Source organism: Cheilinus undulatus, linkage group 24 (assembly GCF_018320785.1).
Source record: "Cheilinus undulatus linkage group 24, ASM1832078v1, whole genome shotgun sequence".
NCBI classification, from domain to species: domain Eukaryota; kingdom Metazoa; phylum Chordata; class Actinopteri; order Labriformes; family Labridae; genus Cheilinus; species Cheilinus undulatus.
In genome coordinates this window covers 23,531,030-23,545,627 of record NC_054888.1, presented here as the reverse complement: position 1 = coordinate 23,545,627, position 14,598 = coordinate 23,531,030, and the positions used below count along the sequence as shown (strand labels likewise).

The window sequence follows — 14,598 nt, the reverse complement described above, 5'->3', positions numbered from 1 at the left end:
GAAGAACCTGTTTAAGTTTGTGTTCATACATGCAGCAGTGGTGCTCAAACATAAACCAATATGGCGGCATTTAGGGAACTTCAAAGATGGAAATAACTATGTAGAGCACCTCTTATTTAAGATGATAGCTTTCCCAATAAAAACACTTCTCTGGCGCCTTTTTAACTTCCCCTTACATGGTGTTATGACACTGATGAGTCATGTGTTCCTTCTCTAAAAGCAGCCAGACTCAGAAGTTGTGATTGTATAAATTCAGACGCAGGTTCGAGCTGATTTTGTTTTGTCCAAAACGCTTTACATTACCTTGTAGTGTCACCAAACAACCCCAACTGGTTAGGATTGGCTTTGGATCAATATTTCATTATCATTATTACTGTGTCATATTTTCATCAAAGCAGGCAACATGTCATGATTATTATCTCATCATATTGTTTAGTCTTATCATGGATTGCATTGCGTCACATGACACCCTACTGCAGTGTTACTCAACCCTGTGCAACCAAAGAGCCAAATTGTTGAAAAATTCCTTGGCAAGAGCCACAATCTAAGTGGTGAAAAGTGGCAAAATGGGTTAAAGTAGCAATAAAAATAAGTTAAAGGTGGCAAAAATGGTCAAAAAGCAGCAAAAATGGTAAGAAGATACAAGAAATGGCCCAAAAGTGGCAAAAACATGGCAGTAAAAATGAGTGAAAAGTGACTAAAATGGGCAAAAAGCAGTCAAGATTGGCAAAATAGGGGGAAAATGGGAAACAAGTGGTATTTGATGGGAAAGGTAGCTCCAATGGGCAAAAAATGGTGAAAAAGGGCAAAAATGGGGAAAAAGTAACAAAAATTAGCAAAAAACATGAGTGAAAAGTGACTAAAATGGGGAAAAAATAGGAAACAAGTGGTATTTAATGGGAAAAAGTGGAAAAAAAAGGGATAATAGTGTAAAAAAAAATGTGCAAAAAAATGAAAAGAGGGGTATTTAATGGCAAAAACGGTTGAAAAAATGGGTGAACAGTGATAAAAAGTGGCAAAAATGTAGGTTGGGATTTTGTCAATGAAAGGTTGGGGGGGGGGGCTTTGGCTTCTCTCAGATATAAGAACAGGAACCTAAGGAACAAAGATTGGGAACCACTTCCTGTCATATTGGCCTTTACTGTACCATATTTGATCTTGAGCTGTGATTTTCCCTGCAATATCCCTCTTTGACTGTGAGGCCCAGTATGTGTGAGTAGCTCTGCTGATCATTGCTGATCCAGCATTTTGATTGACTCACCAATGCATTTAAGCATCACATCCCAAAACAATAGTCTTACTCCATAAAAACGTCTGTTTGCAATCATTTAGCAGCGATACTGGCTCCTTTTCAGCGGTAGGGGTTTCATTTTCTTCACTACTCTCTTCCTCCTTAAGTGTTAGAGTCTAAAAATAGACCATGCAATGTCAACATTCTGGCGCCCCATAAACAACCAGGATTAAATTAGCAGACCACTGTTTCCTCTCTGAGCCTCTGTGTGTGTATCAGCGAGTTATTGTGGGGAAAGCAGAGGGGCCGTCCGTTTGTTTCACACGCTAAACTTACAAATTCCAAAGCATCAACAGTCCTGTAAAAACCAGCAGTGTTTTCATTATTGGGCTATTTTGCAAGACCATGTGTTGAAACAAATGCCCAACTTGAGAGTCATCAGTCCACATGAAGAACTGCTTCCAGTCACTGACCCTCCTACTGTAATAACACCGTGGGCACTCAGTGATGAGTTTTACCATCAACATGGACAGGCTGGCCATGGAAACAGCTATCAAGCTATCACAGCCAATATAACTGTCAGAGCTTTCTTTTTAAGTAAACTATTACATCTCTACTTTGTCTCTCCTCCTCTCTTCAGCTCCTTCACTCACCATCTCCCTCCTTAAAAAGGCATAGCACCAGACCTTTCTGCTCAGGTTGCCCTCCACAGAGGAACAGACTGGAGCATCCAGTGGACCTCTGATCGGATCGCGAGAACATGTTTGAACTTCCACCAATCATGATAGGTACACGTGCAAAGCATTTGTTTATAGCTTTATTTCTAAGTTGCACTGTGGAAATTTACACCAAAAATTCCTTCAAATAGGTCAAAGTGACGTCGGTCTGATTTGGCACAAACCAGTATTACTCAACCCTGCTCAACCAGAGAGCCTGATTGTTGAAAAATACCTTTGTAAGAGCCACAATCTACGCAGGGAAAAGTGGCAAAAATGGTCAAAAAGCAGCAAAAATGGGGAGACAAGGTGGAAAAAGAGTCAGAAAGTAGCAAAAATGGGGGAGAAGTTACTAAACAATGAGTTACAGTTGGCAAAAAATAGTCCAAAAGTGGCAAAACAAGGCAAAAAAAGTGAAAAGCAGTCAATAGTGCCAAAAATGGGCCAAAAAATAGGAAACAAGTGGTATTTAATGGCAAAAGGGCTCTTACAGGGGTGAAATGTGGCAAGAAAATTGTAAGGAAAAAAAAAAGGGGGGGGGGAATGGGATAAAAGTGGCAAAAAAGAGGAGGAAAAAATGGGGGGGACAGAAGCAAGTGGTGATTAATAGCAAAAGGTAGCTTAAATGAGCATTAAGTGGCAAAAAAATTGGTGTAAAAGGGCAAAAATTGGAAAGAATTGGCAATAACAGGCAAAAAGTTGGAAAACAAGTGGTATTTAATGGCAAAAGGCTCTTAAAGGGGCAAAAAGTGGCAAAAAAAAAGGTGTAAAAGGGCAAAAAATGAAAAAGTAGTAAAAAATGGGAAAAGTGGCAATAACAGGCAAAAAGTTGGGAAATGAGCAGTATTTAATGGCAAAAGGCTATTAGAGGGGAAAAAGTGGCAAGAAAACTTTGAAAAAGGGCAAAAATGGGATCAAAGTGGCAAAAACAGGAGGCAAAAAATGGGGGGAAAAGAAAAATGTGGGATTTAATGGCAAAAGGTAGCTTAAATGGGCAAAAAGTGGCAAAAAAATGTGAAAAGGGCAAAAAAAATTTAAAAAGTGGCAATATATGGGGAAAAGTGGCAGAAAGAAGTGGCAATAACAGGCAAAAAGTTGGAAAAACAGTGGTATTTAATGACAAAAAGTGAGCGAAAAGTGGCAAAAAAAAAAAAATTGGTGAATTAGGGCAAAAATTGAAAAAAAGTGGCAATCAATTGGAAAATTGGCAAAAAGAAGTGGCAATAACAGGCAAAAAGTTGGAGAAGAAACAAGTGGTATTTAATGGCAGAAGGGCTCTTAAAGGGGCAAAAAGTGGCAAGAAATTGTAAAAAAAGGACAAAAATGGCATAAAAGTGGCAAAAAACAGGAGGCAAAAAATGGGGGCAAAAGAAGTGGTATTTAATGGCAAAGGGTAGCTTAAATGGGAAAAAAAAAATTGAAAAAGGGCAAAAATTGGATGACAGTAGCAATAAATGGGGAAAAGTGGCAAAAAGAAATGGCAATAACAGGCAAAAAGTTGGGGGGATAAAAGTGGTATTTAATGACAAAACGTGGCTTAAATGGGTGAAAAGTTGCAAAAAAATTGTAAAAATGGGCAAAAAAGTTTCAATTTTTCAAGGTTTTCTGGGGGAATAATATTTAAAATTAAGACATAAAATATGTGTAGCTCCAGAGCCACGGGTTGAGTATCACTGGTCTAAACTGACGTGAAATGCACTGTAAATAAAAGTCAACATCAGGGGGCTTTCAGTTATCACAGTGGTTCCATGTTACATGGGGAACTTCAGAGGATACTCAGTCTCTTTAAGGGGTCTCACATAAGCTTAAACTGTACTAGTCTAGGACTGGAAAATTAATCACAAATGAGATTAAATTGCAATAAGCCATGCTGCAAACTACAAATTGCAGATGTTGCAATATTGCTTTAACTTGAAATACGTCAAAATACCAGTTCACACATTCATTTTTGCAGCAGCAGCAGAGATTTTTTGCACATTTTGCAAACATTCTTGTGTCTTTTTATGAAATATTTTACAAAAATTCTCCTTTTCATGTGTTATGTACATTTTTCATAGTAAAAACAATAATCCCCATTCAATAAAGCAATTGATAGCATATTTGCAATATGAGAAAGAATAACTGCAATTAGATATATTTTTTAATCATTCTGCTCTAGTTCATTCTATCTAATATTGATAAAGCTTCGCATCAGTTCACCCAAGTTATACCCCTAGCCGTGATTGGCTGATAGCCAGGTGGCACTCAGCTCCCACAGCCAATCACAGCTCTTTCTCTCAACACAGCCGACCATTCAAAGATGACGTACTGCTCTCTAATCCCTGCTTGCATCAATGCTGATGCATCACGCTGCTTCTGGCAGAGCTTCACCTCCTCCACCCCAGCCTCCTCCTTTATAGCTTCAAGCTTGTTGCACCCTCATATGAAATTTAAGGTCTTAAAAAGTCTGATTTTTACCAGTTTGAGGTCTTAGATTTTAAAAGCTGTCTTTATCTAGTCTTTTCCAATTTTGTCTAATGTTCGTCTACATTACAAATAAAGGCAATGCAGTGACATGAATTTAGCCACTGGTTAATTGGTATTCCTGGCTACCATTACACCATGAAGACAAGGGAACACTCAAAGCAACTCCAAGTTGGATACAAAAAAATCCCAAGGCACTGAACATACCCCAAGCTTTCAAGAAGGAGACTACACCGCTTTCCACATTATTAAGCAAAAAACATTTTTCTCTTATTTTCCAAAATATTAATGCAAATGACAGAATATGTTTCAAGTCATCAGCCGTTAGAGCATAATTCAAATGTTTTTGAACAAACTTCATAATGATAACCTTTATTTTTTAAAAATAAAAACCTCAAAATGTCATTTGCTTAATAATGTGGAAAGAGAGGCCACCAAGACACCTATGACTACTCTGAAGGAGCTTCAGTAGCTGAGATGAGAGAGACTCTGCAGACGACTGTTGGCTGGGTTCTTCACCAGTCAAAGCTTTATGGGAGAGTGGCAAAGAGAAGGACACACTTAGATCTGGACTAGAATCTACCGTCAAGTGGAAGAAAGTTCTTTGGTCTGATGAGACCAAAATGGAGCTTTTTGGGCATCTAACATGATGCTATCACACCATCCCCACTGTGGAGTAGGGTGGTGGCAGCATCTTGCTGTTGGGATGCTTCTTGGCAGCCGGGACTTCCTTAAGGAAGAGGGTAAAATGAATGATAAAAATGTAGCTGAGTCAAAGCCAAGACATCAATCCAGTAGAGAATTTGTGGCTGGATTTGAAAAGGGATGTTCACGCTTGATCCCTGTAGCAACCTGACAGAGCTTGAGCAGTTTAGCAAAGAAGGATTGAGTCAACACAGTCCAGATGTTTGAGCCTGATTGAGACCTATCCACACACACTCAGAGCTGTAATTGCCACCAAAATGAGGGATACATATGGATATGGAGTGATACAGCCTCAAAGATATCGCTGTGAAATGGTTGTTTAATGACGTAGGTTGGATTTCAACACTGATTTTAAATCAATCTACAATCTGCTACACTCGGTGCATTCCATACCTGAAGTCTGTTTACACTTCATTACATTATTTTACTTCACACCCAACCTTCCAGCAGACCTCAAACACTTCTTGGCTCTATATTTACGCAAACACTCCGAGGTGCAATAACTTCATGGTCCAGATTGTGCTAATGACTCCAAACCAACGGCCTCATGTTATCCTCAGTGGGCCGTAGCGGGGAAGGGGGTGTCATGGAAAACATACGTGTGACGACGGTGGGAAACTCTGCTGAGTGAGAGCTTCTCGACATCTCAGGGAGGAAGAGAGGGAGGAGAGGAGAGTGTGGAGACGTGCCTATCAGTGTGTGAGAGAGAGAGAGAGGCTGGAGCTGGAGCTGTTCTTTGTAATAGGAAATGATGGGAGAGCTGTTCGGGGCCTTCATGGCTTTGACCCTGTGACCACTTGCAGTCGTGAGAACTTAGTCCGGGGCCGTGTGTCCTCGAGACCCTTGCATCAGCACTCACACGCGCTGCTGGAAACGCACACACTTAATGCTTGACAAACAAGGCAGAGGGAGATAGAGGAAGGCTGTGAAAGAAGCAGGAAAACCACAGTGCCTTCTCACTTATGCATGTGGACTCGTGCCAACTATGCAGCCTATAAAGCCCCCCCGCTAAAAATAAGTCACCCAACTATGTTTTTTTAAGGATTTCATATGCTGCCCTCCCCTAATTCACACTCAATTTGAAGTCTATATGAAGACAAAAGGCCAACCAGCCCAACGATGTCAACAGTAGGAGGACTTTCAGTGCACTTCATTGCACATTTTATGCAATTTAATAATCCTCAATCGCCCTATAGGTCGCCCTGCTTTCCCAGAGGTATTTTCATGAAAGGTGTGACTCTCACAAGGAATTATCCAGGTTATAAAGGTGAAGGAGTGCTCCCCCCAGCTTTTCTTCTACCATTTAATTACCCATATGCCCTTGGGCAAGACAGCCGCCCCAGTAGTAGTGTACCAGTTTGATACTGGATGGATTCCAGGTGCAGATGTCACTGCAGGGTCAGCACTCCCACTTCAAAAGCTGTAAATCTTCCGCACTATCGCCGGACACCTCCAATTGGTATGTCTGAATGGACACAGGCAACTTTCTGGGTCAGGGAATCAGTTTTAACTGTATGAGAAAGAGATTTTAAGCAGATGTTTGTCCTGGCGTGCACTGGATTTGCCTTGTAGTTGACAGAAATTGAGTGTAAAGTCTGCTGATTGCTTTTTCTAATTGTTCCAGGAACCGTCAGGCAGGAGAATGTTCGAAATCAAGGGAGTGTTCATTCCTTTTAGACATTTTTCCAGCCTTGCATTAACACAGTTTTTGTCATAGTAGTCAGAAAAGCATAAACAAATTGGGAAGACCTTTAATGACAAAAAAACACATGGATTGCTTGGATATACCTTGATTGGTTGATGGCAGAAGTAGAGCTGCAATGATTAATCGATTGGTCAATATATGGTTGCCAAATACTTTGATACTGTCAAGCATAAACTTTATAAATATCTTTGCCATTTAAGGCATTAGGTCACTGGACAGAAGTATTCTGGAGATGACACTTTAGGTTCTTCAGAACTTGTGATATGCATGTCTTGTTTTTGCGCTTTGTTGCCAAAGTGTTGCCAGTGGGGGGCGCTACAGCAAAACAATGAAATTAACCTTTGAATGTGCAGAGGAGCACACTTTGATCATACATGTGAAATTTGAAGCAAGTAGGTGAGAGCTGATATGAGCGTTATGACAACCTCCTGTGAAATTGGCGAGATATCAAAATGCCTGCCATCGCCAGTGAAGTGTCCGAAAACACCTTATTTTGACATTTAGATGAAGCTGGTGGACTTCCTGTTGGGATTTAAGCATGGCTCCAGGGGTTTTTTTTTTTTTTTAAGAAAGTCTGATGATGGTCCATATGCAGATCAAAAATCATGAGCCGAGGCTGAATGGTGTGAGGGCTGGATGTTTAAAGTTGTTATGCGAGACGTTCTTGCAAGTGTATCAGAAATTACTTGCTAAATTCAACCTTATTACCAGGTTAGGGTAAGGGTTAAATACCACACGGTTTCCAGAGAACTGCCACAGAATTACCAAGGTCTGAGTTGGAGGAAAATACCAACTTATTACCAGACAGTTGCCATAACATTGGCAGGGTTAGTGTTCCGGTAAATTACCACCTAATTACCAGAGAACTGCCACAGTAGGGTAAGAGCAAAATACCACCTAATTACCAGAACATTCCCACAGTATTGCCAGGGGTGAGGTAATGCTTAAATACCACCTAATTACCGGAGAATTGCCATGATATTACCGGGGGTAGGGTAAGGGTAAGGGTAATTGCCACCTAATTACAAAAAAAAAAAAAATACAAGAGGATTGCCAGGATATTGCCGGATTAAGAGTGAGGGTAAAACAACACCTAATTACCAGAAAAATTGCCAAAATAAAACCAGGGTTAGGGCAAAACACCACCTAATTACCAGAGGATTGCCAAGATATTGCCGGATTAAGAGTTAGGGTAAAATACCACTTAATTACCAGAAAAAATGCCACAATATAGCCATGGTTAGGGTTAAATATCACCTTATTCCTAGAGAACACCCACGATATTGCCAGGGCTAGGGCAATGGCTAAATACCACCTAATTACCAGAGGATAGCCACGATATTGCCGGATAAAGAGTTAGGGTAAAATAACACCTAATTACCAAAGAATTGTCACATTATTGCCAGATTATGAGTGAGGATCAAATACCATCTAATTACCAGTGGATTGCCACAATATTGCCAGGGCTAGGGCAAGGGTTAAATACAACCTAATTACCAGAGGATTGCCACATTATTGCCAGATTTAAAGTTAGGGTAAAATACCATCTAGTTACTAGAGAATTGCCACGATATTGCCAGAATAATAGTCAGGGTCAAACACCATCTAATTACTAGAGAATTGCCACGATATTGTCAGATTAAGGGTAAGGGTAAATTACCACCTAATTACCAGTAAATTGCCACATTATTGCCAGATTTAAAGTTTGGGTAAAATACCATCTAATTACTAGAGAATTGCCATAATATTGCCAGGGAGGGGGTAAGGGTTAGGGTAATTGCCACCTTATTACAAAAAAAAATTATAAGAGGGTTGCGGCAATATGGCCGGATTAAGAGTGAGGGTAAAACACCACCTAATTACCAGAAAAATTGCCACAATAAAGCCAAGGTTAGGGTTAAATACCACCTTATTAACAGAGGATTGCCACGATATTGTCGGATTAAGAGTTAGGGTAAAATACCACTTAATTACCAGAAAAATTGCCACCGTTAAGCCAGGGTTAGGGTTAAATATCACCTTATTCCTAGAGAACACCCACGATATTGCCAGGGCTAGGGCAATGGCTAAATACCACCTAATTACCAGAGGATAGCCACGATATTGCCATGGGGAAGGTAGGGGTAATATACCACCTAATTACCAGAAAATTGCCACAATATTGCCGCATTAAGAGTTAGGGTTAAATACCACCTAATTGCCAGAGAATTGCCACATTATTGCCTGGGGTAGGGTAAGGGTAAAATACCACCTAATTACCAGAGAGTTGCCACATTATTGCCAGATTATGAGTTAGGGTTAAATACCACCTAATTGCCAGAGAATTGCCACATTATTGCCAGATTATGAGTTAGGGTAAATACCACCTAATTGCCAGAGAATTGCCACATTATTGCCAGATTATGAGTTAGGGTTAAATACCACCTAATTGCCAGAGAATTGCCACATTATTGCCAGATTATGAGTTAGGGTAAATACCACCTAATTGCCAGAGAATTGCCACATTATTGCCAGATTATGAGTTAGGGTTAAATACCACCTAATTGCCAGAGAATTGCCATAATATTTCCAGTGCTATGGTAAGGGTAAAATACTGTCTAATTACCAGAGTATTGTCGCAATATTACCAGGATAAGGGTTAGGGTAATTGCCGCCTAATTACCAGAGAATTGCCACAATAATGCCAGATCAAGAGTTAGGGTAAAATACCACTTAATTACCAGAAAAATTGCCACAATATTACCCAGGTTAGGGTTAGGGTAAAATACCATCTACTGTAGGGTTAGGATCAGTTACCACAGTACTATGAGGAATTACTTGGTAATTCCTGCATTATTACTACTAAGTACTTATTTAATATTATAGAGTTTACTTGATAAAATGCAGACTTATTACCAGCTAATTACCACCTCATTCTACTGGATTATTACTCTTATTACTATACATTTCCCAGGTTATCAGGGATCACTATGATAATGCACCACTGTGAATATCATTAGACTGCTTTAACCTGGTAGAAATATCCTCATGGTGTTGGGTTTTTAGAAGAAAGAGATAGATGATGAAACATAGGGACCCTATGTTGTGTTGTTTGTGCCTGATGAGCTCCTGTATGTATTCACTGTCAGACTGTAAGCATAATAAAGATCTGGAAAGGTCTTCATCACAACCCCGTTACATAACAGGTTACTTTAAAGTAACTTTGTCCAGAGCTGTTGTTAGAGGACCCCTGATGAAGGGGCTCCTCCAACAGGCTCTACATTCACCTCTGCTCCTCTTTAGCTGCAGCCCTAGAATGGATACGTGTCTGCTCGTTGCAACAACAAAAAGCCACAGAAGAAGAAACTTCCAACACTGCACAAAGTTCCAAAAGTTTACCTCTGATTTCCACACAACATAAGCGTGAGAGCTGGACGGCTGCGCTTTCTTCTGGAGCCACCTCCGCGGAGAGAACAGCGTGCCCGTGCTCCCGGACTGCGCCGCACTGGACCCACGCACCAGAAACGGTAAATCCCCCGCTGTATTCCTTTTCGCGCGCTTCCCAAAATCGTAGTCAAAGCTGAAGTTTGATGATGGAGAAACATCCAAAGGTATCGAAGGAGACGATATAGACGGCGATATTGGCTCTTTAAGAGTCGGGATCTTCGTGCGTAAAGACGCTTTCCCAGCCAAGCGCTCCGAGGACGCACCTGTATCCGCGGCTGCCGGTGCAGACAGCGATGCGCCGCTCACTCCTTCACTCCCGGCGTCGCAGTGTCTAATAATAGCGGGGTCCAAGCTCCGGGTTTGGCGTAGCCTCCGCTTGGTTATGGCTTTGGAGGCAGGAGAGGAGCAGGAGAAGACGCTGTTGAGGAGTCCTTGAGCGGCAGACATGGCTCCAGATTTTGGATATCACATCAGCGCTGATTTAAAAGATCCCATTCAACTATAAGACACGATTTAAGGTCAAATTAAAGGTCCAAGCGTGGCTTTGGAAAGAGCTGGACTGGGATGCATTTGGCTGCAGTCGCTGCGCAAAGTTGTTCAGGCGCAAAGCTACTTCAGGTCTCCTCTGCGTTCTGGGCATTCCCAAACCACAGCGGAGTGAGGAGACAGTTTGAGAGTGTGGGTGAGTGTGCAAGAGTGGGAGGGGCAGGGGCAGCGTGAGTAATTTGGAGGCTCCAGGCCTAAGACCAGTGTGAGGCCCTTCCCTGTTTAACTAAAAGCAATCATAAGGAGTGCGCAATGGACTTTAAATCAAGTTACAGTCTGATCATCACCTCTGAGACTCACCACATCTAAATATTGTAGCACCAAGCAGGTCTGACCTAGAGAAATCAAACGTATATGCGCAGTTTTTGTGCAACTTAAAATATGCCACATATACATACCACACAGTAATCCACCAATTCATTGTTTCAGTGTGCCTATAGGGACCTACGGGTATTTTTCTTGATGTTCTAATGTATCCATATAAGACATTCTTTTGTGATGATTTGTGTCTTAATTTAAATATAATTCCCCAGAAAATCTCGAAAGACAAAAACTTTTTTGCCTCCTTTTTACCATTTTTTGCCACTTTAAACCAATTTAAGCTACTTTTTTTGTCATTAAATATCACTTTCCCCCCAACTTTTTGTCTGTTTTTGCCACTTTTTTTTTGCCACTTTTCCCCATTTATTACCACAATTTTTGCCCCTTTTCACCATTTTTTGCCACTTTTTGCCAATCTAAGCTACCTTTTGCCATTGAATACCACTTGTTTCTTTCTCCTCCATTTTTCGCCTCCTCTTTTAGCCACTTTTATCCCATTTTTGACCTTTTTTACAATTTCTTGCCACTTTTTGTCTCTTTAAGAGCCCTTTTGTCATTAAATATCACTTTTTTCCCCCAACTTTTTGCCTGTTTTTGCCACTTCTTTTTGCCACTTTTCCCCATATATTACCACAATTTTTGTCTCTTATCACCATTTTTTGCCACGTTTTGCCCATTTAAGTGTCCTTTTTTCATTAAATAACCGTTTTTTCCCCCAAACTTTTTGCCTGTTATTGCCACTTTCTCTAGCAAATATTTCCCATTTATTGCCCCTTTTTGCCAATTTTTGCCCTTTTTCACAAATTTTTGGCCACTTTTCACCCATTTAAACCACCTTTTGTCATTAAATACCACCTTTTCCTAAATTTTGCCTGTTACTGCCACTTTCTCTAGCAAATATTCCCCATTTATTGCCACTTTTTTCTAACTTTGGCCCTTTTTCACCATTTTTTTGCCACTTGCCCATTTAAGCTACCTCTTGCATTAAATACCACTTGTTTCTTTCCCCCCCATTTTTTGCCTCCTCTTTTTGCCACTTTCATCCAATTTTCGCCCTTTTTTTACATTTTTCTTGGCCATTTTTGCCCCTCTAAAAGCCCCTTTGCCATTGAATACCACTTGTCTTCCAACTTTTTGCCTGTTATTACCACTTCTTTTTGCCACTTCCAATTTATTGCCACTTTTTTCCAATTTTTGCCCTTTTTCACCAATTCTTTGCCACTTTTCCCTCATTTAATCTACCTTTTGCCATTAAATACCACAGTTTTGCCTTCTCTTTTTGCCATTTTTATCCCATTTTTGCCCCTTTTTTAAACAGTTTTCTTGCCACTTTTCACCCCTTTTTAATGGCCTTTTTGCCATTAAAGAGATAATGGCAATTTCTAATTTGATTAAAAAGTCAAGAAATATATAAATATTTAGGTTTCTTTATTCCAATAAAATCAGAAGACACGTTTAGGTTGAACTATTTACAAGTAGTTACAGTGCCAAAAAAATCTCTTTACAAGCCTACAAGGGCCAGCTGCTGAGAAGCATCCCCACAGCATGATGCTGCCACCACTGTGCTCTACAGTGGGGATGGTGTGTTTGTGTCTTGTCTTGTGGCCACAAAGCTCCTTTCTGATCTCATGACACCAAAGAACTTTCTTCCTATTGACCATGGAGTCTCCCATATGCCTTGTGGTGAACTCTAGTCCAGATTTAATGACTTTTTTCAACAGTGGCTTTCTCTTTCCACTCTCTCATAAAGCGCTAACTGGTGAAGAACCCAGCCAGCAGTTGTTGTCTGCAGAGTCTCTCCCATCTCAGCTGCTGAAGCCTTGAACTCCTTCAGATTAGTCATAGGTGTTTTGGTGGCCTCTCTCACTACTAGGGGCAAAAATTGGGGGAAAAAATGGTCAAAAGTGGGTAAAAGGGTTAACAGAGTTTGATTTAAAAAAAAGACAGAAAGTGGTGAAAGCTGAATAAAAGGTGGTGAAAAGTGGTTAAATGGGGCTAAGATGTGGCCAGAGAAAGAGGCAAAAAAGAGGCAAATTAGGTAAAAAGTCCCCAAAAGAGATGAGGAGTGGCAAACAAAAGTTGCAAAAATGTGCTGAAAAAGTTGTTAAAAGAGGTTAAAAAGTGGCAGATCAGATTCAAGCTTCCCCTAAATTATTACCAAACTCCAAACTGTTAGCCAGGATAACTAGCACCAATGCTACTGATCCAGCACACATGCATTGATGTACGGGAGGGCCTGTTCCCTGGATTTGTCAGGGGCCCAGCCATTTCTGTGTGTGGGCCTGGTCACTGGTGTCTTGGTGGCCTGTCTCTCTAGTCTCCCGATATGGGTGGGAAAAAAGTCGTGAAAAGCAGTTAAGTGGCAAAAGTTGATTTATAGTAATATGGGTGTGGAAGAAGTGTCGAAAAGTGGTTAAAAAGTGGCAAAAATTGGTTTCTAGTATATGGGGGGATAACAGTGGTGAAAAGTGGTTAAACAGTGGCAACAGTTGATTTATAGTTAAATGGGTGGGGGAAAAGTGGTGAAAAGCGGTTAAAAAGCGGCAAAAGTTGATTAATAGTGATATGGGTGGGAAAAAAGTAGTGAAAAGTGGTTAAAAAGTGGCAAAAGTTGATTTATGGTGATATGGGTGTGGAAGAAGTGTTGAAAAGCGGTCAAAAAGTGGCAAAAGTTGATTTATAGTGAAATGGGTGGGACAATATTGGTTAAAAGCAGTTAAAAAGTGGCAAAATTTGATTTATAGTGATATGGGTGGGGAAAATGTGCTGAAAAGCAGTTAAAAGTGGCAAAAGCTGATTTTTACTGATATGGGTGGGAAAAAAGGGGGGCTAAAATGCAGCAAAAATTGGTTAAAATGTGCCCAAGCAGCTAACAAAAGTTGCAGAAATGGGCTTAAAAGGCTGTTAAAATATTTTCAAAAGTGGCAGAAATTAATAACTTCTGATCAGATCTAGGCAGATTTACACATGTGCCATACTCCTTCCATTTCTTCATGATGGTTTGAACTGAACTCTGGGGGATGTCCAAGGCCTTGGCTTAACCCCTGACTTTTGGAGGTGTCGGGGTGTTCTTTTGTCCTTGTGGTGTAATGGTAGCTAGGAATACCAATTAACTAATGATACTTTTCATAGGTACTGTATGTGAAACAGTAGCACCATTTCCTTCAGGAAAACTAAATTTTTCCTCATTTCCTGATTCCTGCTCTTCCTCTTTGAACCTGCACTCACATGACAAGTCCCTATAATTAATAAGTTAATTATCATTAAGGTAATTATGGCAGCAGACAGACATAATTAGACGGGCAGAAGGTCAGGCACTCAGACAGACATGATTCAGCCGGGGATGGAAATAGGTTTATTAATCCGTGTCTCCCATTAATCCACTCTGCTGTCTGGGAGCAATAATAGGCCTATCAGTGCAGCCTGCAGAGTGCTATTATTATCCAAACAATGAGTGAGCGGAACGATTAATAGCTGTTTGAGTT

The 14,598-nt window shown here is 40.5% G+C and overlaps 1 protein-coding gene across 1 annotated transcript in view; it reads right to left on the bottom strand.

Moving 5' to 3' along the window:
- LOC121506453 (rho GTPase-activating protein 6-like) overlaps positions 1-10,877 on the bottom strand; it is a 127,842-nt gene extending 116,965 nt beyond the window's left edge. Inside the window, exon 1 of the mRNA XM_041782270.1 lies at positions 10,199-10,877. Within this exon, the coding sequence (XP_041638204.1) occupies positions 10,199-10,693 (495 nt within the window). The 5' untranslated portion in view covers positions 10,694-10,877. The remainder of the gene's footprint in view (positions 1-10,198) is intronic.
- Positions 10,878-14,598: the final 3,721 nt, after the last annotated feature.